The following is a 22,856-nucleotide window of genomic DNA, read 5'->3' as shown; positions in this document are numbered from 1 at the left end:
TGTGCACACAGAATACTGGAATTGCATTAAAATGAAGGCTGTCATCAAAATGTAAGTTGATCTAACTTTACAACCTCCAGAACTAAAATTTAATAAAGGTAGTATATTTTAAAAGATAAATAGAGCTTGATCCTTGATCTCTTATCTTTACTGAGATAAATTGAAATAAAGATTAGGTAATTTTACATTTTATTCATTTCTCTTCTTCTTTTAGTCCAGACTGAGATTGTTATTAAAAAAATTACAAATAATCAGTTTATTTCCAAATAACTTCCATATGTATGCAATTATATTTCAGCCAGAATATGTCTATTCTAAAGGCTGCCTGTTCTCACAAGAGCTCCATTTACATGTAAAGATCAAAGAGGAAAAGGCAATCATTCAGTCTTTTCTGGGCTCCCTGACCTCTACCTCATGTCCTCGGTGTTTGCATCATGCCCATGGGTCATGAAGATGCTGCTGTGCTTAAAGCCTATTTGCCATTTGAATGGCAATCAGCCCAAGTGTGCTGTTTGATACAGATTGCATTGGTCCTAATACCTCCACAGAACAAATGAGAACATTGCATGATTACGGGTGCAGTTAAAAACCATCTGGATTTACAGTGACATTTATGTGTCAGCTTCTGTTGGCAGCTTCTCTTATTTCTGTTGAAAGTAACTACTTGCATTCCCATGCCCTGGGAATCCTGGAGGAGGTAGCCTTGTCCTCTCAGGCCATTTTCAAACACTTTCCAAAGTGTGTGTAATACTGTCCATTTCAAAATGGACACCAGATATATTAATTTAAAAATTACCCCTAAGAAAATGGTGGCCAAGTTGCATTAATTTGGCTACACTGAAAATCCCAGAAGGTCAACTTTATTAGTTCTTGACAAGCAACTTTATCTCATTTGTTTTACTTGTGGGTTTTATCTAAATACATACCTATTTTTATATATGTTATGTCAGATGTGGGAATGGTTCTACATCCATATACCAATGTCTAGCAGTTCCTTCCAAAATAACAAACCATTTATGAATGTTTTGACCAAAATCACTATTAATATAGAAAGCTCCATAATATGGCAGTTCTGCTTTTGGAATAAATAGTTGGATTCAAGTAGAGAAATACTTTGTTGTGGGAAAAATTCAGATGAGACACTTTATTGAATATAACTCTCAAAGCAAAATAAAGCTGCAACATGTATTAAAACAAGACACCATTTAATATCCCAGTTTAGTATAGTTTAGTGAAATATTACAAACAAGGTGATGAAATGCATAGCAAACCATTGGAAAAAAGATAGCAACCTGTCTTTTTTTGCCAATCAAGTATACAGAAGTAAGATGAACATATAATATACCCACAAGCCTCAAGGGCACACAGTTTGTGTCTTTACTGCTTTTGATGTGTATTTGTTGGTATTTAAGTATTGTTTAAGTAAATTCTTTAAGTATAAGGAAAAATGCTGAATATTTGCTTACAGTCATTGATTCTACCTGCTTGCTCTTGCAACAAAGAACATTTCCTCTATTGCCTCTCTTTGAATCTTACTTCTCTCCTAGGAGAAACGTTTTATCTGATTTTAGACCTCTTTACTTGCTGCTAGTGATAAAGTGTCCCTTTCCCTGGTATTTCAGTAGCAGCCTCCCATACATGTTGGGGAACTATTTTCTGTGCCTGTTTCAAATTTATTTCAGCCTTCTTGAACACACCTTCAGCTGGATATCCCATTCTAGCTGAAGATTCCTTGGAGTCTCCAGCTAGCACTGAGTTCTTGACTCTATTGGTAGAGTCTCTGCCCAAAATATTCCATTATTTTTTTGTCTGTCTCCCTGTTGTGTTAGATTACAGCTGAATGCCTAATTTATAGTCCCCTGAAGTAGTTTTAGTATGTTTTCAGTTGTCTATAGTGTAGGCATATGTATCTCAGCTGGTCACCCTAGAAACCAGTAGTCTCAGAAGTCACTAGAGATGAAATTAGTGCAATCTAAGGCACAATTCATTTAGTCTTGAAGATGTCTTGATAGGTAAAATAAATGAATCCCACCTAAAAATGCTTATTTCTGTTCTCTGCCCAACAGTTATGTCAAGGGTAGAATTAGACTATCCAAATAGTCTAATCCAAATCATCAGAAGAATTGTTTTTTCCTTTATGTCTTCAGGTTTTAATTTATTTTCCACTGCTTAAGAATATTCTTGTAATGTTATTTTAAATCTCTTAATGTATCTCTCAACTTCTTGTCATCTGCACATAGACAGGCATTGGGTTAAACCCAGGACTAACAGGCTAACATTGCATCTTTATAAACTATCTTACAGCTTTAAAATGTATGTATAGAAAATCTGATACTTCTGAGGGTGTTTTCTGCAGTTTCAGTTGGTTCAATTGCTGAGTGTACAAATTAGGATACTTGACCTTTTATTTAAGGATTTCTGTTAAAAAAATCATATGACATGCATGCAGTCCATGTTCCATAGCAAATGGTAGAATCCTTGAGCACTTAAGGGCATTATAGTATAGTTTATATTTCTAGTTTATTGTTATCATAGTTCTAGAATTATAAGAAGGAAGATTTATTTTTTTTTTTGCATATTCTTTCCCATTAATAGGAAATATGGGTGATCCTTTAGGCACTATAGGGTATTACATATACCATTTTGCATTAAAGTTGCTGATTTTAGCATGTCAAGGAGCTGAAATGAAATTAGGAGATTTACACTGCTGTAAAAATAATATGGTGAAAAAGTTCATTTCCCTTGCACAGAATAATATTCCAAATAGTGCTCCTACTTATTTTAATAGTGCAGATCAGAATGTGAATGATTCTCCAGTATAAAACAAAGTGAATCAATACAGGACTATTGCATCCTATAACTTATGACAATTTTATTTATTACACACACATGCAGGCACCCCTGTGCTTGAGCAGGTTATCTGTCTGTCATTTCTTCTTTATGGTAATGAGTTCCCTTTATTTTAGTTTGTCAACTTTACATCTATTTGTTAAGCTATGGATAGTTTTAAAGAGACACATGAAGCTGAAAGTGTATGCAGACTGAAGCAGTAAGAAATGATAACTGGGCTGTTTGCTTTCATGACATCAACAACATGAAGCTGTAAGATGCTTGTAAACTATTTTGAGAACCTTAGGCTAAAGCTGACTTAACCTATATTAAGGCATGTGGATTTTATTTATGTGGTGGTGTATACACATTCAGGTATATATTTATAGGCAAAGCCCTACACAAACTGAATCTGTGACAGAGTTGTGAATAGTCAAGCCAGGAATTTTCGGCTACTGGGAAAATATTATTGAGATAATACATTCTAAATATCCCCATGATCAAATTAAACACAGAACAGCTGATTTAGATGGAGCTATGACTTCTTAATTTCAAGTTACTATTTTCTCAGCTACCCGAATATGTTTAATTGGTTAATGGCAGCGCTGTATCCAAAGTTTCTCAAAATGCTAGTGTGGTGCAATATGTTTCTGTACTGCAAAGGCCTACAATTAGAGAGGTATAGCTACATAGTGCCAAAAACATGAATCGGGATCCTTTTCCTTTCCCTCTGTTAATCTCTCTTCATCTCCAAATCTCTGTCCACCACTTTATCACTGCTGCTTGGGTAGGAGAGTAGTCAGCTCTGGCCAGTCTTTCACTTCATTCTTCTGGTTTGCTGATCTCTTTAAAGATTTCCTTACAAGCCACTGAGAGAACTTTTTTTGAGAAGTATCACATTAATCACTCAGTAAGCTTATATATCTGAAAAAAAAAAAAACACAAAGAAATCCCACCTTCCTTTGCTTCCTCCCCAAGGTCTAAATGTTGCATACATAAATGACCTCAGCTGGGAGTCTCTCTTGGTTACAATTACAAGAGCCTTCTGCATGACTTGAGCTAGCTAATTAAAATTCTTATTAAAGTCTGAGCCATTGAAGCAAAGAGCCAATATATCACTTCTCTCCACTTCACAGTTTATGTATTTTCAGCATCTAATAGCCTTCATAGGGATCATTGCATTCATTCATGAGGCTGTAAGTAGTTTTATTCTGGCCCATATTTCCAAAAATGTCCCTTATATTTGTCATAATTGCAATGTTCTGGACTCATAAAGCCCATCCAACAAAGTCCTCAGTGTACATGCCCATGTGGTTTCTCTTCGGTTAGTTCAGACGTAAAATGTTCCAGTTGCTGAAGATAACTGCTTTGGACTGTTTAGCCTTAACTTCTGATGCATGTGATGTCAGGATTCTTGTCTGATGTCTCAAAAGTTTTAAAGCTCCATATATTGTGTCAGATTATGCACATGGGGCTCTTCCTTTCCTATATTACACTTTGAGGAGCACTTCTTCCAGACATCTCAGCCCAAAACTTAGTGTGCATGGTGTTGACAAGGTATTACATACCCAGCTACCAATGAGTTTTTGTATTTAACAGATAAAAGTTAAACACACATATATAAAAATCCGTGTTGTTGGGTTTTTTGAGTATATATGTGAGAGGAGATGTTGTTCGGAGCTCTGTGTATAAATGCATCTTCATGAAGAGTGTAATTAGAGGAACAATTTCTTACTTTTAACAGGTAACTCAAGTTAAAAAGTGTAATTTTTTTTTTCCGCACCTTTCACCTCTAAAGATTTCCAGCCATATCTGTACACAGAACTGCTTCAGAGTTGCAGTTAGAAAGGAATGTAATGCACACTAAAACCATCTGTAAATACTCAGTTTAGATGTATCAGCTGTTCCTCAAACCATTCTGAAGGAGAACTCTTAATTTGCACAAATGTCCCTCAGAGGATAATGACCTTCAAACTGAAGAAAAGCTTGGCTGATATCAAGTGTATCTTACTCTCCTTTTTATTTTTAACATGCTTCTGTGTTTAATGAATTAATGAGTGTGTTGGAAGTTAGAGCAAAACTGAAGCTGTTTTTTAATGAAATATTTTCCCTTTTTTTCAGTATACTTCTGCTCTGACCTATGATGCTGTTCAAGTGATGACAGAAGCTTTCCGTAATTTGCGCAAGCAGAGGATTGAGATATCCAGAAGAGGAAATGCTGGAGATTGTCTTGCAAATCCAGCTGTACCCTGGGGTCATGGTGTAGAAATAGAAAGGGCATTGAAACAGGTAGCTGCCCTGGAGTGAATGCTGGAATGGATGCATGTGTGAAATGTTCTATAAATGCTTAAAAAGAACTTTCCAGTCTCCTGGATTTTGCAGAGGAAAATGTGGAAGTGAACTCCTCAGGAACATGTCTTGTACTAAGATATTAAGCATTGCCTATGCAAAAATTGTAAACTGAATGTTTTTGAAATACCTGTAGTCATCTATGTAAGTACAAAATGCATTTTCTAAAAAGAACCAAACTTTTAAAATTCTTCTAACACTCACATCTTTGTCTGTATAGGTTCAGGTTGAAGGTCTAACAGGGAATATAAAATTTGATCAGAATGGAAAGAGAATCAATTTTACAATAAACGTCATGGAACTCAAAAGCACTGGTCCTCGGAAGGTAATTTGAATTATCTTACAGTGTCTTTAAAGGTTTTGCCATGCTAAGCAACGGGCTAAGGTAGGTAATGAAACATTATAGATTAATTAAAGCATGAGTTGTGATAATGTATATTCACAGGTATATTCTACAATGGTCTAGGTGAACAAAGTAAAATGTGCTCGTACGGTTTTTCTGTTTGTTTTTGTTGGTTCTTTGGTTTGGGTTTTTTTCCTAACAAGTGGGAGTTGTTGCTTCTGGTAAGTACTACATAGGAATTTTTCCCTTCCAGTTTTAGTGGATTCAGCCTTCTGCTTTCTAATCCAGATTGCTATATGTGAGACAGTACTGGGGGAAATATGCTTCTGAATGACAAATACAGAATACAGTTCTTTGTTGGTGTTTCTTTAAATGTGATTACCTTTCTGTTCTAATTCTAAGCCGTTCAGGAAAAGCTAGTTTCTCACGTCTTCCTAATTTGCTGTATTTCATAACCCGTTCAATGTGTAATATTGCTGGTAAAACTTCTTAATTTGTGATTAGAAATGATGTGCTTGCATTGGACAAATTAATGTGAACAAATGTTATTAGGTTAGTCTTATTACTATTTGTTATAGCCAGCTACATAAACAGAAACACTGGTAAAACCATAGATAAAATGGTTCTGTAAGCATAAATCAAAGACATAGTAATAACATGCTTTTTTTTTTCTATGAAAGTTCCTATTCACTACTTTCTGTGCATCCTATAAACTCTCTTTAGATTGGATATTGGAGTGAAGTGGACAAAATGGTTGTGAATCCTCTCGATGGCCCTCTTGGAAATGAATCTTCAGGACTAGAGAATAAGACTATTATTGTCACCACTATTTTGGTAATTAACCTCATATTTTGTCAGAGGACAGTCTGTCCTACAGTGATTTGTCTCTCGTCATTGTGTTAGTTTAAATATACTGTAATTTTAGTATTTGAGGTTGTGATCTGTTCTGATACGTAAATAAAATATGGAATGTGGTTTTGCTCTATATGAAACCAGTTCTGATTGACTGAGCATCCTTTAAAGTTAAAATTTTGAGACCTGAAAATGGAAATGAAATATCTACTTTCAAAGGAGAGGAGCTTTGTCTGAGAGGCAGAACCATAGTTATAGTTTTAGAGAATGGATTTTGCTGAACAGCAAAGAAACTGGTTCTTATGGTTCAGAATTGTAGCTCCTATGGATTGGTGAAGTGTAAAATAAAGTATTAAAAATTGTATTCCAGTTGTCTGGAAAATAATGTCATGTACTGTTGTAGAACAGCATTTTTCTGTAAGCTTCACAGCTGCTTTATTATTTTGGACAAGTCACAGGCTACCATAGATATTGCACTGGATGCAAAAGTAGTTGAGTAACAACTTGAGCAAAGGGGAGATATGTTACTTTAATACAACTTACAAATCATCACCAATTTTGAATATGATAGAACTTTATTGCATGATTGGAGATATTTTACCAATTGTTTGTGTAGTATTCAATAAAGATGTAGCCTGGAGAGCCTGAAGTGTTTTCCCAGTCAGGGATGTGGTTGTGAAATAAGAAAATTTTCTTGTTTTAAGACAACAACAAAAGAAACTAAATACCTTTGCCTTCTTCCATCCAAACTGTATGAGAAAAAGAAACTGATTTTGGAACTCACTCTTTCTTTTCTGAATGCATAACTCCTGTTAACACTCATGGTCATTATTAACATACTGCTGGGAATCACTGTACCTGTAAGTATTGTTATTTGTGTATGACTGTGGAGAATGCAGCTTTCAAATGTGTTAAGGACATGTCACATTAATAATTAACAGCTAACATATGCATAGCATGTATGACTCAGTTGTTATATTCTCTCTTTTTTTCACATGTAAGAGGTAGCATACTAATTTTTGAAGTACACAACTCATACTTCTGTCTCTTTACCAAGTAGCTAAGGCAAGTTCTTTCTGTGCAGGAGTCCCCATATGTCATGATGAAGAAAAATCATGAAATGCTTGAAGGAAATGATCGATATGAGGGATATTGTGTGGACTTAGCAACAGAAATTGCTAAACACTGTGGATTTAAATATAAGCTCACAATTGTTGGGGATGGCAAGTATGGGGCAAGGGATGCAGACACGAAAATCTGGAATGGGATGGTTGGAGAACTTGTGTATGGGGTAAGAAAATTTTTTATAAAAAAGTCACTAAAAATTACTGGTGGGAAGGAGTGGGATATGGTTTAATTTTCTCTGTAGAGAATTATCTTATTCCTTTGATGGAGAATTAGTAACTTGTACTGGCATGAAAAATTTTGAAAGTAAACAGGGAATTATATTATGTATACAAATGAAGTGAGTGCATATTTCATCTTTCTGACCAGGTAGATGGCAGTGTGCTTTGACACTTATGAATGTCATATACTTTTAAACGGGCATATGTAACAAGGGAAGCTTGGACTATGCCAACCATATGGCTAAATGTATTTCAGTAAGAACAGTTTCCACTAAAAATTTCTGCTAATCTCCATAGGACGTTCTTGGTAAAATGCATGTTGCTGGTGTCTCTGTCCTATTGTCTATTTGTGGGATGCAGAGCAACTAAGCAATTCTTTGCTCTGATCATTGTAAAAGCTATTACTTGCTTTTTTTCTTCCTTTACAGAAAGCCGATATTGCAATTGCTCCATTAACTATAACACTGGTGAGAGAAGAGGTGATTGACTTCTCAAAGCCCTTTATGAGCCTGGGGATATCGATAATGATCAAGAAGCCTCAGAAGTCCAAGCCAGGAGTGTTTTCATTTCTTGATCCGTTAGCATATGAAATCTGGATGTGCATTGTATTTGCCTACATTGGGGTCAGTGTAGTTTTATTCCTGGTCAGCAGATTTAGCCCATACGAGTGGCACACTGAGGAATTTGAAGATGGAAGAGAAACGCAAACTAATGAATCAACTAATGAATTTGGGATATTTAATAGTCTCTGGTTTTCCCTGGGTGCCTTTATGCAGCAAGGATGCGATATTTCGCCAAGGTTGGTTACTCGCCCATTTCAACTTTGTGCATTTTTGGTCTCAGCCATCTCAGCTGCTGGAGGAGGTTCATGGTGCATATATTTTCGCTCTCAGAATTTTAATTGCTATGTTTTTTCCCTCCCTAAAATCACAGAAGTCCTTGAAATAAAAGCAGTTTTCTGTGACTTAGGGTCATGGTGTGTTTGATCGACACTGTCTTGATGTCGATCACACCTGTGTCAAGTGAAGTTATATACACCATGCAGAGACTTTAAAATGCATAAGGTTCAAGTCATTCCATGCCTTCTTGGAGGGGTACCGTGTTTTTGCTGCATATTCCCATTTTACAGTTGACAGTGCATATGGTTCACAACAACTGTAGTGGGAAAAAAGGGTAACATGTTAGCCACAAGCTACACAAGCAGCCCTATAAAACTCACTACACATCATAACACATTTATTAACTCACTGGTTTTCTACAGAAGAGCCTTGAAGTGAAATGAAAAGTCAGAATGGCACTAATTTCCTGTGGATGGTTGCAAAACACTTCTGTTTTCCATGGCCTAGTTTTAGAAAAGTCACAAAGGAAATAGCTAAAATGAATTTGAAGGTCCAGTATAAAAATGCTCAATTCCTTGTGGATTTTCACCTACTTTTTTAGGGACAACTGTAAAGCACTTAAGTTAATTCTTTTGCAGCTCATTAAATATTTCCCTTGTGCACAAGTGGTTCTAACCTTGAATCAGCAAAGTGGTAGGTAGGTAGGCGAATAACTACTTGCTACTTGAAGCAAGTGTAGTAACAAGTGAAATAGGGCAAATGGGCTTAAGGAAATCAAGTCAGAAAACCTTCCATAATTGTACTAGGTAATTTAACTGGCTTCTAAACATCCTGAAGCAACAAAGGGAACAGGTCAATTTCTAGTGAGTCTAATGTGAAAAATAAACCACACCAAGGGAAGATTTCTTAGATACAAGCCATGCATCCCAAAAGACAACAGCAGGTTTTCAAGTTGTTCTGCTGCAGAAATAGCAGAGCATTTATTGTCTGAGAACTTTAGCAATTCTGTGTAAAGGCTGCTATACAGGGAGATAACACTGGCTTTTTTGATGAAAGATTCAATAGATTTGCCATAGAAGACCATAACAATCGTGTACAAGAAATAAGAGTCAATCATTTCAGGTCATGAGAAGCTGTGTTAATTTCAGTCCTTTGGAGTTTTTGTATTGATCGTACACTTCACAGGATTAGTTGTCTGCAGTGTCCTCTATTAGCTACACGATAATTTTTATTGAATCATACCCATAGTAGAACAAGTTCTTTTTTTCCTATTATTTTACTTGCTATTAAAGCTTGACCATTATAGAGCACAGTTTCAAAAGATGATGTAAAAATAATGGTAGTAAATGTTCGTCATAAAATGTACACAAAATTAATCATATTAAAGATTCAAAAAATAGTTTCAGTGAGATATTTAACAGCACTTTATTTCATTACAAGTATATTTTTGAGGATATTGGTTAGTTTGTATATTATCTGCCTATTACAAAATATAGAAAAGGGCTGAAAACAGCTGTTATTTTTGTTCTTTCACCCAAACCATCACTATGGAATTATTTATTTAACTGGGACAAATCTTACAGGTAAATTTTGAATACAAATTAAATTATAAAATATTTACTTATAAAATGTCATGTGGAAGCATAATGTCTGTATTGACATTTGGTTTATTCTTTTCTTGCAAATTTGGTAGCAACTCTGCTGATCATGAGCTTTTGAATATTCCTATCATTTACGGCAGATGTCATCAATATATTATAAAGTGCAATCAAATCAGCAGTTATTAAAAACACATTATCAGAGATTTTTACCTTGCAAATATATCATTCTCATATAATTCAATCTTTTAAGTGTAGAATTATTCTGTACTCAATTACCCCCATGTCAAAATAAGTATATAATACTTTTTCAAAGCTGACAAAAAGCAAGTCTGCAGCATAAATCTTAGTTTGCCAGCAATATTTTATTTTCTGTTGTCCTTTTTAATAGCATTTTATGAACCTTATCTGACTAGATTTTCGTGTAATAGAGTGGATTAGCAGGTCTTTTGTGACATGAAGTAAGTCTTTTCATGTCTGATTTATTGCATAGATTTTTTTTTTCCAATAGCAATTAGTAAAAGTAATTTGTCCAGAATTGGTTCTATTTGGGTTTGTTCCCTGTTCAGTAAATCAGCTTTACATAACTATCATATTTTAATGCATTTATATATATATATGTATATATGTGTATATATATATATATATATATATATATATAAAACCTATGTAAATATTTTGTCAGAATTAGTTGGAAATCTCATTCACAACACACTAGGCTGAATAAGTGGTTTATAATTTGTTTACTTAATAGATAGAGGAGACACATCAATACATACCCAAGGTGCTGCAACACTTAGTACTAGACTTTTAACTACATGCACATTTCTGCCAAATGTTTACATCCTATCTCCAAAGATTATGCACTCCTTCCTATAATGTCTTGCTGGAAATAAAGTAGTAAGTAAGTTCAAAATTTAAAGCATCATTAAAAAAAAAAAAAGTCAAGTTTGACAATAATAGCTGCATCAATAATTCTCTATTAGTTTTTCTGGTAGTGAAAACCATTGAATTTCTCTCATTGTGTGCTCAATACTGTTTTTCCTATTTTAAGTTCTCTTCTCTTCTTGAGCAGGAAATGCAAAAGAATGATCCAAAAGAATCCACCTGCTGCAGTTAAAATCATCAGAATATTATTATTTAAAAGTATACTTTCTTCACCATTTTTCTGTATTATCACTTGTTCACGTCCAGTCCTCAGTTTGTTAAATGCTGTAAATCTTCCAAAAGTTCTGTGTGCTTTTTAGCCTATGGATATTGCCTGGGCCAGTTTTTATTGCAAATAATGCTATTTGTTTCTTAGTGTAGATTGTCCACAGCACTGTAAGATGTTATTTTGTCAAAACCAGTCTTTGTCTCAATGTCTTAGGAACATAAGCAAGCTAAAGGCATTTAATTTTTAAGTGCATCCAGGCTTGTCTGAAAGCACTGTTACACTGATTTTGTTTGATCCTTTTCTTAATGTCACACAACTTGACTGCAGAGGGAACGAGAAGCTTATGTGTTAAATATAGCATGTTATGATGGGAGCAGTTTCCTTTCAGGGTGTTCAGAACTTTGAAGAAGTGGATCAGTAAATTCTCCCCGAAATGAACTCTGGAGTCCTGATTTCAGCAAAGTCCAGGAGATGTAGTGGAGAATGTGATGATTTCCCACCTGATTAGCATGCAGAGCTGCACTACGAGATAGCCCGAAATGGTTCCCAATAGTATAACTCATCATTTGCATAGAACTGATAACCTGTTCCTTTTTAGGACTTTCATTTCACTTTACAAATCCATTTCATACTTGTTATTAGATCCCTGTCTGGGCGCATTGTTGGAGGTGTGTGGTGGTTCTTTACCCTCATCATAATCTCATCCTACACGGCTAACTTAGCTGCCTTCCTGACGGTTGAGAGGATGGTGTCTCCCATCGAAAGTGCAGAGGATCTTTCCAAACAAACAGAAATTGCTTATGGGACGTTAGATTCTGGCTCCACTAAAGAGTTTTTTAGGGTAAGAATTTCTACTTCTTAGATTATTTTTTTTTCTGAAATAGGTCTTGATTTGTGTGTTTTTTCGATGCTATAAAAATGTGTGCAGCCTAACTTGCAAGTACAAATGGTTTTGTTTATGCATTATCCTTAAGTTTTATTATGTTTATTTATTATGTTTATATTATGTTTTATCTTACAAATACAAGAGTTGTGTTGTAAATACAAAAGAAAGGTGGTTGCGGGGAATTACACAAAAAATACTCCACTGTAAAGTAAAAAAACAAGATACATACAGAGAAGGGAGCTGATGTTCAGCTGACCTGTAAAACAGGAGCTAACAATTATAAACAAGGCCATTTAATGCCCTATGTTTTAGGTAGTTATATAGTGAATTTGGACATGGGAAGATGCACGGTTATCATTTAATAGGTGTTTCACATGATTTTTTCAAAATTGCAGATGGGCAATAGGATAGAACCCTGGTTTTGGATGTTCTAGTAAATGAATGCCTGCTTTTAAAAACAGTTACTATTTGCATTGGCATTACTATAAGGCCTTGGAAGCCTGTCAGTCCTCACCTTCTACCTGTGTGTTTCAATTTTTTAAAATGCATTAGACTTCAAATATGTGGGTCTCAGGCTGCCCTTGAGACATGGTGAAACCTATTTAATGAATAAATGAGACACTAAGGCTGCTGGGAAAAACACCATGACTGTTTTGCCTTTTCTGCATTTTATGTCTCATATTATGGAAGTGGATCTGAAGTGCTACCATTACAAAACCCTTTTGTTTTCATGCTTTGAAATGGATGATGATAGTGGTAGTGTTAAAAAAAAGTATTTTAATATAGTTACAAATATTATGCTTACATTTCAAACATAGCCTGCCATGAAAGTGAAATGAAATAAGTTCTCACAAATATTTTTCGTATACTGTATAGTTAGAGCAATAACTACTAGATAGTGGTTTTCACTGGATCCTTACATGCTTACTTAACTGGTGATCTACTTGTAGCATTATTTTGGGATTTTGAAGGCAGGTCCAGTAATAAGATCTGCTGATGATTGCATTCCTGTTGGCAAAACTAAAACTAGCTCCAGGTTTGTAAGCTGGTAAAAATGATCTGGAGTTTGTGCTCGGAATGTTTAGAAACATACAGGCATGTGATTCTGGTTTAGTGAGCATAAACCTATAAACCTCTTAGATCCTTAACAGTAGGTCAGTTCTTCTGAACTATATAGGCTTTTTTTTTTTTTTTCTTCCAAACAAAAGCCATTTGTACATGGATGAATTAGTGTGCCTGGAACATACATGCAGCTGTCTGATTACACTTGTACACAACTACTGTTGCCTTTGATTACCTGAGCATTAATAACTTTTTTTTAGTAAAAATCAGGTGGAGGCTTTATGAGGGCATATTCTTCACCTTTTGCTAAATTAGCTTTGACTCTGCACAAACAGGACTATGATACTCTCTGTCAATTTCTTCTCAGCAATTTCTATCACAAACAAGTTTGGTGCATTATGTGTCATTCAGCTTCATAGCCTGATGGCTCTATCTACTATTTGCTAAAAAATCACTTAAACTTGCCTGTTTTTCATGTAATAAGACCTGACAGAGTTTGTTTCTAGGAGACCTGAAATGCATGTTTCAAGAATAAAACTCTCTGCTAAAGGCAATGTGAAAGCAGTGTCTAGTACTAAGGGGACTAAAATTTCACCTAGAGTAATTCTGCATGGTGTCTCTATTGGAGTAGATGTGTGATTTTTGTATGACCTGAAATGAGGACTCAAATTATTTGAACAGCTGGAAACAACTTGAGTATTTTTCTATCAGCAAGCTAAAATGGCCTTTTTCTCTGTCACTGCTATGAATTGAAAAGAAACATTTGAGGGTTTTTCACATTGTTTTCCCTCCAAGAAGGGACATTATTTGCAAGGTTTTTTTCTGTTGATGGAATGGGTACTGGACCTTAATCTTCACTGACAGAATCTGAATTCCTGGAATGGCACAGAAATAGGGATCATTGTATACTGGGCATGAGTAAACCATAAACTGAATTTTCTTTGTTGCTAAAACATGTTTTCTCATAACACTTTATAGAAGTGGAAAAGAGATGTTTCTCAGCATTTTCCAAAAATGAATTCTCAGCAAAAGCTAGATGGTGAAAGTTAGGTGAAAAAAATTCATCCTGAATAAGTGAGTTGTATGTATGTGATATTAATTGAAAGAGTTGGGTTCAAGTTTTGTCCAGCTTCTGTGACTGCTAAAATGACATAAACTCATTGAAATCTCTTTACTTTGGGTATGTCAGGGATATTGCATTAGATTGTTCTCTGTATCTTTTTAAGGATTCTGATCTTTTTAGCCATCTATGGTAGGTACATACTGGTTCATGTCTGCGATGGCTGTGGCTTTCTCCAGTGGCTACCATGGTGAACAGAGTAATCCAGATGCATGTTAGAACAACCCAGGTGGAGTAAAGTTGATGTCTCACCACACACTTGGAGATAGCAGTCTTAGCACCCATGACAGAAGATGTGTTGACTTTGCACATACACCTATTTTAGGTACATACTCCCTAGCTTTAAAGGTAGTTCAGACTAGTAGGAGGTATTGCTGCCAACAGTGAGGAGCATGTAAGTTGTCACTAAATCAAGAAACGTAACAGAGAAAAAGGAACAAAAAGTAATTGTAATCTAGTGTTCCTAGTTCCACTTAAGATGAGAAACAGAAGCTTGGTACATCCTGTATAGGAAAGAACAGTGTGGAAATAATGGGTTGAAGAGTATTTTAAGAAGAAAAAAGAAAAAGGTGATAACAGCTTTTCTGAGCAGTAAACATCAGCAGGAAACTATTACATCTTTTTAATACTGTTATCGATCTCAATTTTTCTTCAATGGCAGATCTGTCAGGTCTCTAAATAATATATGCAGAATAGTAGTAATTTTCCTGAGGAGATTTTGAAATTGCTACTAGGAGAACTCTGAGTATTCCACATCTTCAGATTTCTGCTGTCCCACTGAGTTTGGAGTGAGTTACCACTTTTGATACTTCCCAGTGCCCCTGTCCTAGGCATAGCACTTCAGAGCTCTGAGTGCAACTGAAACCCTAAACAAGGTTATGTTGTGCATTCCTGCTGCATTTTCTTTTGGGTGTGCATCCTGAAGTAAAGGGCAGAACACGGAAGAAAATGTGTGTGGCTGTGTCATTTTTCTCAAATCAGCAGTGGATTGTGGTGGTGAGAGTGTGAATAGGACTGCAGGCACAGCAGCCACTGACCCAGGAATGCAGACTACTGCACACCTAACACTGCAGAAATTAATCTTAAAACATTGTCTATATGTTTTAAACCCTAAAGTTGCCTTCTGACTTATATGGGCTACAGCACTGGAAGAAAGCAAAGCAGAACTGCCTAAGTATGCAAGCTTAACACTTACTGGAATGTTTCCATGCTTTCCACCTGTTTGAAGGCATATTGAAAATTAATATCAATGTGATACAAAGAGAACAAAAGCTGATTACTTTTGTAATTCATGCTTTTTGCTGCATGCCTACCTCTATTCGTCAAAAACATGCATAAACCTCATAAGTCACCTGATAAGACAGTTGAAATCAACCATGCTACCGTTTTTCCTCATTAAAAGATGAATTGTAAATAGCTCCATGTGTAAGGTAAGAAGACATTTCAAAAATCAAAAATTACCTGCAGAGCAAGAATTCTACTGATTTACATTCTCTCTGTCTGCATTTGTTTTTATTTAAGGTATTTTTATATGTATGTGGGTTTTAAACAACAGCATGATATGAACATGACAGTTGGTCTTGTTCAAACTGTTTTGATGGCCTTTGAGAGTATATCCTCTGCCAAAGTAAAAGCAGGCAGAAATGCCTCTTAACAAAGAAGCAGTTTTTAGCTTTCACTGAAAAGACTATGAAAGAACTGCTTATTTTTGCATCAGACTGGAGTTCCAGAATGAAAAGCTGGAGATAGAAAAAATGGCAGAAGTATGATAATCCTGGCTGGTTTATGAAGAAGTCTCCTTCCATAGTGAAAAGCCACCAATGCACAAAAGAGCTGAGAAGACCTTCTGAGTCATTTCACGTGCCATAGTGTTGTCTGTTGGAAGACAAAATTTGCTCTGAAGATTAGTATTGTCTTTTCTGAGGATTTTTACTGTGGTCCAGTGCCTCTGGATTTATGAGCCCTTTGAAGTCTTTGTAAGTTAGGAAAAAAAAGTAATGATTGATTATGAAGAAAGAGAGAAAGAAAGAAAATAAACAGTAGTCTGTCTGTGGACCTCAGTCTATCATTGTGCTCATCAAATACTCCAAAAAAAGCCACAAAATCTCTAAAACCAGAGAGAAGAATAAATAAAAAATTATGAATCATACCTCAGCCTCAATTTTGGAAGCTGGAATTGTAGAAGATGTATACAACATGTATTTCAGAGTTAAATTTTGGCTACCTTCATAGAAAGAAGCCTTTGAGAGTGAAAGGGGACTCAGTTTTTAAATCTTCGGGAACTTTTGCTGCAGCCTCTTATGTGGTACCTAAAGAGGCAGAACCAGTGTTTCATGAATCTGTGAAGGAGATCTGATTAGAAAGTATGGGTTTGGCTCCTTAAGTTTGACAGAACAAAAAAAGGTACATAACTGAAATACTGAGGAGAGGTAGAGCTGAGCACTGAGATAATGGAAAGCCTGCCCTTTGCATCCAGTAATGTCAAATTTTTTAAGGTGGTTTTTTTGTGTATGTGGTCTAGAGGGTTCAGGTGATTACTTCTCAGTTTTTTTCTTGTTTTTTGAGGTCTTTGGATCTCAGATTTATTTGGACCATTGCAAAAGTAGTTCTAAAAGAAACAAAGCAGTAATCAGGTTTTGGTTTTTTTTTCTCAAAGTGTTTTTTATTATTTTCAAGGTTTCATTTTTTTCTCTCTCCACATTACCCAAAATCCTAACTAATGTCTTTTGAAGAAAGCTCGGTGAGTTTTTTAACAAGAACACTGTGGTGCATTGGAAAACTTGTTACATACATTGCTCAGAAAGCTTACTTTTGAATTATTATTGGCATGATATTTATTTAAAGTAAAATTTATACCTTTGTAATAGTATTTGCCTTCCTTGTTTCTAGAAGAAAAACTGTCTGATAAGAGAAATACACAATTCCTAGGTCTTCTCTTTCAAGTTTTCATAAATTTTTTTAGATGTTCTCAGACAAGTATGCTGTGTAGCAGGTAATTTTGTACTCGGCAAAAATGAATTTGCAGCAGTGTAGTCACCATTCACCATTGCTTTTTAGTTTATTTTATACATTTGTGCACTCTAAATATTAATGAATATGAGTTCCCTTTCCACTACTTCTGGGGGCAGATCATTCCATAACACCATACTTGATGTGGTTAGAAGCATTCTTTTATTTTCCAGCCTAAATATATTTGTAACTAATTTATCCTCATTTGTTACAGTACATTAATAATTACAATTTTTTTCTTCTCAGTGCATATTTTCCTGATGCACTCCAGAGTGGAGTTTTTTTGTTTTGTGGGGGTTTTTTTGTTTGGTTGATTTTGCTCAGGTTGGATTTTTTGTGGGTTTTTTGTTTATTGGTTTGTTTGTTTGAGTTTTTTGTTTGTTTGTTTGTGGGGGTTTTTTTCTGAGCTTGCATCTCTGTCAACAAAACTGTATTTTTTATTTCCAAGGAAGGACTTTTGATTCCTGGTCATTTCATAGATCTTCTCTGTGTGTTTGTCAAAGTTTGAATAAACAGGTGGATGAACAGAGGTGTACATCCTAGCAATGATTTGCACAAAGGCATTAATATTTCTCTGCTGGTTGTCTATACAACATGCTGTTTTCCAGTGTTACCAGGTTCCCCTGATCATATCATTATCCTACTTAAAAATATACATTTGAATTACAGTGGTGTAGCAAAGCTGTAGTAGTACATGCTGCACATGACTGTAGTACAACTTTTATTAGTGGATCTATTTCAGTGAAGTTAGTTCTAGGAGCAGGCAGTGGCTTTTTATTGCTACCATCACTTCAAAAAGAACAGATGGATTTAGGTCACCATTGTGTAAATCAGTGTGTGTAACTTTTTGTAAGAGTTTTTCCTGAAATGAAGATTAAAATGGTCTGTGTTCATCTTATGAATGTGCTGAATTTCAATTCTGTTGAAAATTAAATTAATTAGTCTCAGAGAAGGAGTGATTTCAGCAAGTATTTTAGCATCTGTTAAATAGTCTTGAAACTTTAACACCAACATTGCTTTTTAAGACAAGTCTTTAATACTTTGTAAATCATATGAAGAATATGATGAAAACACAGGGTCCTTGCCTTGCACAGTTTTGGAGAAAATTATTTTAAGTAGCCTTTTTAGGAATAAGTTCTTGATGTAGGATGTTTCACAATTTTTATTATGAAGACCAAATATATAAAAGATATTTTAGGTAGCTTGGTTGAGAAATGTAAGACAGAAACCCATAAAACTGCACTGTAAGTACATATAACTAATTTTTACCATAACTGAATGAAATTATCGATATATTAAAAAATTTAGATTGTCCATCTATTTGAACTTCCATTCACCTTAAATATTCACTTGATATAAAAGGGGATACATGTTTCGAAGTACTTAATCTTGAGCTAATTAGAGAGGCTGAAAAACCTTTTTTTTTTTAGTTTATATGCCTTTTTTTTTTTTTTTTTTTTGCTCTTTCTATCTATTGCTGACAATACCAGTTCTTGTCCTTTTATTCAGTATGGAAGGTTAACAAGATAGTTACTCAAACCATGGTTGAGAATTAAAGTTTTTTTTCTACAGTGCAAGATCATCATCCAGTAGAATGTTAGTAGTATGAAGAGCTATTTCTGTTAATGACATACTAATTACAGCACCTCAATTTTAAGAATATTAGGTCTTTGAATGACAAAATGGAAAAGTTACCTGATGACCCACAAAATACAGTTAATTAATTTGATAAAGTTTTGTGTAATTCAATTTCCTAATGAGTTTCTTAAAGAAGGGCAGTATTTTATATTTAAATGGGCTGTGTACTTTGTAATAATAACAGCAATTTTCATAGTCAAAATGCCCAGTGTTGATGTGATATTAAAAAAAGAAACCAGAGCAAATCCCCAGTGTTAGCTCCTGGGCCATTTTGTATCAGGTGTTGTATTTTCATAGATGTGGTAAATAATAGGAGAAAAAGTGTTCATTGAGAATATTACGGTCTTGTACTGTCACTTTGATGTTGATTGTAAGACCGAAGTTATAATTAGCTTTTAATATTTCATATATGCACTGGAATGTCACCTTGTAGTAGCAATCAACCACAGTAATTAAGAGCAGCACAGATTATTTCCATTCCATATTCTTTAATCATTTTTAGTCACATAATACAGAAATCTAAAAAAAAAGATGAATTAAAAAAGATGATTTGTGTGGGAATAAAATATGCGGTCATCTATAGCACTGAGCACTGGCCAAAGTTAAATAATGATGTAATATGTGCTTTTTTTTTTTTTACAATGTATCTGAATTAGGTTGTACGCGTACATCTAACTACCAGATAATGAGAACTTTATGAGTGACTGTGTGTGTGCGTGGAATGCTAGAAGGTCTCTTTACACTACCCTTTTCTACTCTGTTTAGCTTTACCTTTCAAATAAAGGGCAAATTCTTAAAATAATGATGGAAATAACACATTTCTCAAAATGTAGTCTATTGCTAAATATGTTAGCAATATAAACAAAAATCTTAAAAGTTACAGGTTTCCTATAGCTGGTTGCTCATGGTCCAGACAAGGACTAGGCAGAGAATCAAGACTGTGAGCTGTATGAACTCCAGCATCATACTTTTTTGTGTTTGTGTCTGCAGAGGACTGCAGTCATGGCAAATTCTGTGTTGCTTTCTGGTGACGTTTTTAATTACGAATTCTTCATAGTTTCTGCATCAGGTATCCCTACGTTCATTTACATGGCAAGGACCCTGTGAGCCATCTAGTGGGAGGTTTCTTCTTGACACTTGACCGTTTCATAGAGCTCTTCCTTGCATTTTCTGTTCAGCCATCCAGCACCAGCTCCTCAATCTGTCATGGAACTTCCCTCATCCTCACGTACCTGTTATGGTCAGATTACTTTGAAGTGACAGCATTTTTTGAGATTGAATGTCAAAAGCAGAACAGACTTTGCTAGACTTCTGTTACTTTATATATAATTAAAACCTATCATTTTAATTAACCAGGAAACAATCAAGTCAGACAAGACATCAGTTTATGAATCTGTTCAGAACAGTTACTTAAATGGAATAAAGAATGCTTATTAATTTAATACTTAAATGCTCATACAAGAAGAAAACAATGGTTACTCTTTTCTGCAACATGAGATCTAAGTGCCTTCAGGCATTAGAATGTCCTGCCCAGGACAGTGGTGGAGTCACCATCCCTGCAGGTATTTAAAAGGCATTTGGACCTGGTCCTTAAGGGCATGGTTTAGTTGTTAGCTTATGGTGTTTGTCAAAGATTGGACTGGATGTTCTTGGAGTTCTTTTCCAACCTGAAATATTCTGTGATTCTGTGGTTCTGTGATTCTAAGAATTTGTGGTGCTGGCCATGCAGATGTATGTTGTCTGCTTTGGGTTGAATTGGGCCATGTGGGACAGCTCTAAACCAGCTTTAAGTTTCCCCATTTATAAAACAAACCTATGGGAATTCATGAAGTATCACTTTAACCACTTCTGTAACACAGAAGCTTGACGTCCCTTCCTTGGTTTGTAGTGGTAAAATCCCATGCAGCAAATTGATTTATGATGCCAAATGAATGCCAATGAATGTTGGCCTATAGTAGGAATGGGATGGAGCATCTGGGTTTAATTAAAGAGTGAGTTTAGAACAACGATTTCAGTTAAGATTGAGCTCCTTCATATAAGGCCAGGGACTTTTGAGTCCAAACCTGAGTAGGCTGAGGAAGGAGGAGACTGAACACCCTGCAGAGCTAAACAGCAGTACCTGTGTTTTCAAGGAGCTGAGTAACTGCCAGAGGACTTGGGGTACATGTGATAGTAAGCTGTGCACCTAGACTTTCTTTGTATGCTCAGGGGAAGTTGATGGAGTCAGGTAGATAATAGGCAAAGAAAAGTCCAATATTCGATTATTGCTGATACAGTTTACAGTGACAGTTTATGAGCTGGCTTTTCAAAATGGTGCAATATACTGTTACCTGGGATTCCCCTAGTGCTTGGGACTATTTTTTAGCATCTTCTCAGATGAAGCAAGAACAGTGCCCATGCAATGTGGCATATGTTTCAAGAGTCTTAAAAAAGCACTGCATCTCCAGAGCACAGTTCTGCTTTTCAGTAATTTTAGTCACACTGCATATATCCAACCCTTCTGACACTAATGGGTATAGTGAGTGTGTGTGTAAGTCAGCATATCAGGATATGCAACAACATATCTGCAAGGAAACTTTCAAAAAGCCAGCTGTGCTGATGTACATGTAGATTATGGTAACAGTTTGAGTACTTAGATGTTGAAAAAGTTTTAGTGGTTCTCAATACCACCAGAATTTTTAATACTAGTACACGTACAGAGATCATGGATAAATCTGAGCCTGAGAACCTTCCTACACTACATTTCTGGACAGAAAATACGGGTAAGTCTGGAAAAATGATAATGCTGTACTACAAGAACAGTGAAGCCTTGGGAAGATAGAGCATTACTGATGCTTTTATACTTGATTCATTTATTTTTAAAGTGGTATGATTATAGATGTTTTATTTTTAGCAGAAATTCCGTTTCAAAGAGTATGTTACAAGATGTCTCTAGTAAAGAAGTATTTCTAATACATTCTATGATTGTACAGGTTTAGTATACTTGCACATATAATGGCAATGTCCCACAGAGAAGTAAGATGACTACAAAACCTTTAATTTGTCTACTAGTAGTTTATTGTGTATTTCATACAGGTTGTCTTTTCAAGAAATTGATTTAGGAATGGTGGTCAACTATACTGTTAATTCTACAGGTATTCTGATCAGTGTAAACAGTGAAATGTTAGCACCTTTAGGTTTTCTACTCAGCTTACATAGGGGAAGATGATAAACTATGCTCTTTTAATTTTTCATCAGAATTGTACAGTATGTGACAGTATGAGAAATTGACCTTGATATGCTCTTTTTGCCTAGTGGCTGCTCTGCCTGCTTTTTGTTTGATAACAGTGCTTTCTTTTTGGTGACATCTTGGTAGCAAATTTTGTTTTCCTCTATTTTTCCTCAGGTTAAAAATCAACGATCACTTGGTAGTTAAATCTGCCTCTTATAGTTGTAACTACCAATTGGTTAAAGCAAAAGAAATACACTTAGGTTAACAGTCTCTCTGAAAGAAAACACTGACCTGCTGACTTGAGCTGGTGAGGCATGTAAAGTATTTCAGCCAAGAGCAACCTTGAAACAGGTGCCTCACTATTTATTAATATTCCCTTCAGGTTTCACAGCAATGTTAGTTTCCTCTGTGGAGCAATCTGAAGTTTTTCAGTGCTACTGGCACGTTTCAGCTCACCTCTCATTTGTGTAATGCACAGCTGCAGAGAGCTGCAAAAAAAGATGATCAGCTTGCTTGAGTGGAAATTGCTGAGTTTAAATACAGATCTTTTAATGTGGCACACCTTTTATAAAATGGAAGTAGTACTGTTTGCTTCAAATCTTTAAAAAATATAAATGT

General features: G+C 35.3%; 1 protein-coding gene across 3 annotated transcripts in view; it reads left to right on the top strand.

Annotated features, from left to right (window-relative positions):
- The window catches only part of GRIA2 (glutamate ionotropic receptor AMPA type subunit 2), an 88,608-nt gene that overhangs the window by 61,415 nt on the left and 4,337 nt on the right, over positions 1-22,856 (top strand). For all 3 annotated transcript variants that reach the window (XM_030449665.1, XM_030449664.1, XM_030449663.1), the window contains exons 7-12: positions 4,951-5,118; positions 5,399-5,503; positions 6,245-6,355; positions 7,458-7,664; positions 8,148-8,518; positions 11,955-12,153. In XM_030449665.1, the coding sequence (XP_030305525.1) occupies positions 4,951-5,118; positions 5,399-5,503; positions 6,245-6,355; positions 7,458-7,664; positions 8,148-8,518; positions 11,955-12,153 (1,161 nt within the window). The remainder of the gene's footprint in view (positions 1-4,950; positions 5,119-5,398; positions 5,504-6,244; positions 6,356-7,457; positions 7,665-8,147; positions 8,519-11,954; positions 12,154-22,856) is intronic.

Source organism: Calypte anna, chromosome 4A (assembly GCF_003957555.1).
Source record: "Calypte anna isolate BGI_N300 chromosome 4A, bCalAnn1_v1.p, whole genome shotgun sequence".
NCBI classification, from domain to species: Eukaryota; Metazoa; Chordata; class Aves; order Apodiformes; family Trochilidae; genus Calypte; species Calypte anna.
Note: the sequence above shows the minus strand (reverse complement) of the source record. Positions and strands in the feature narration are given on the sequence as shown.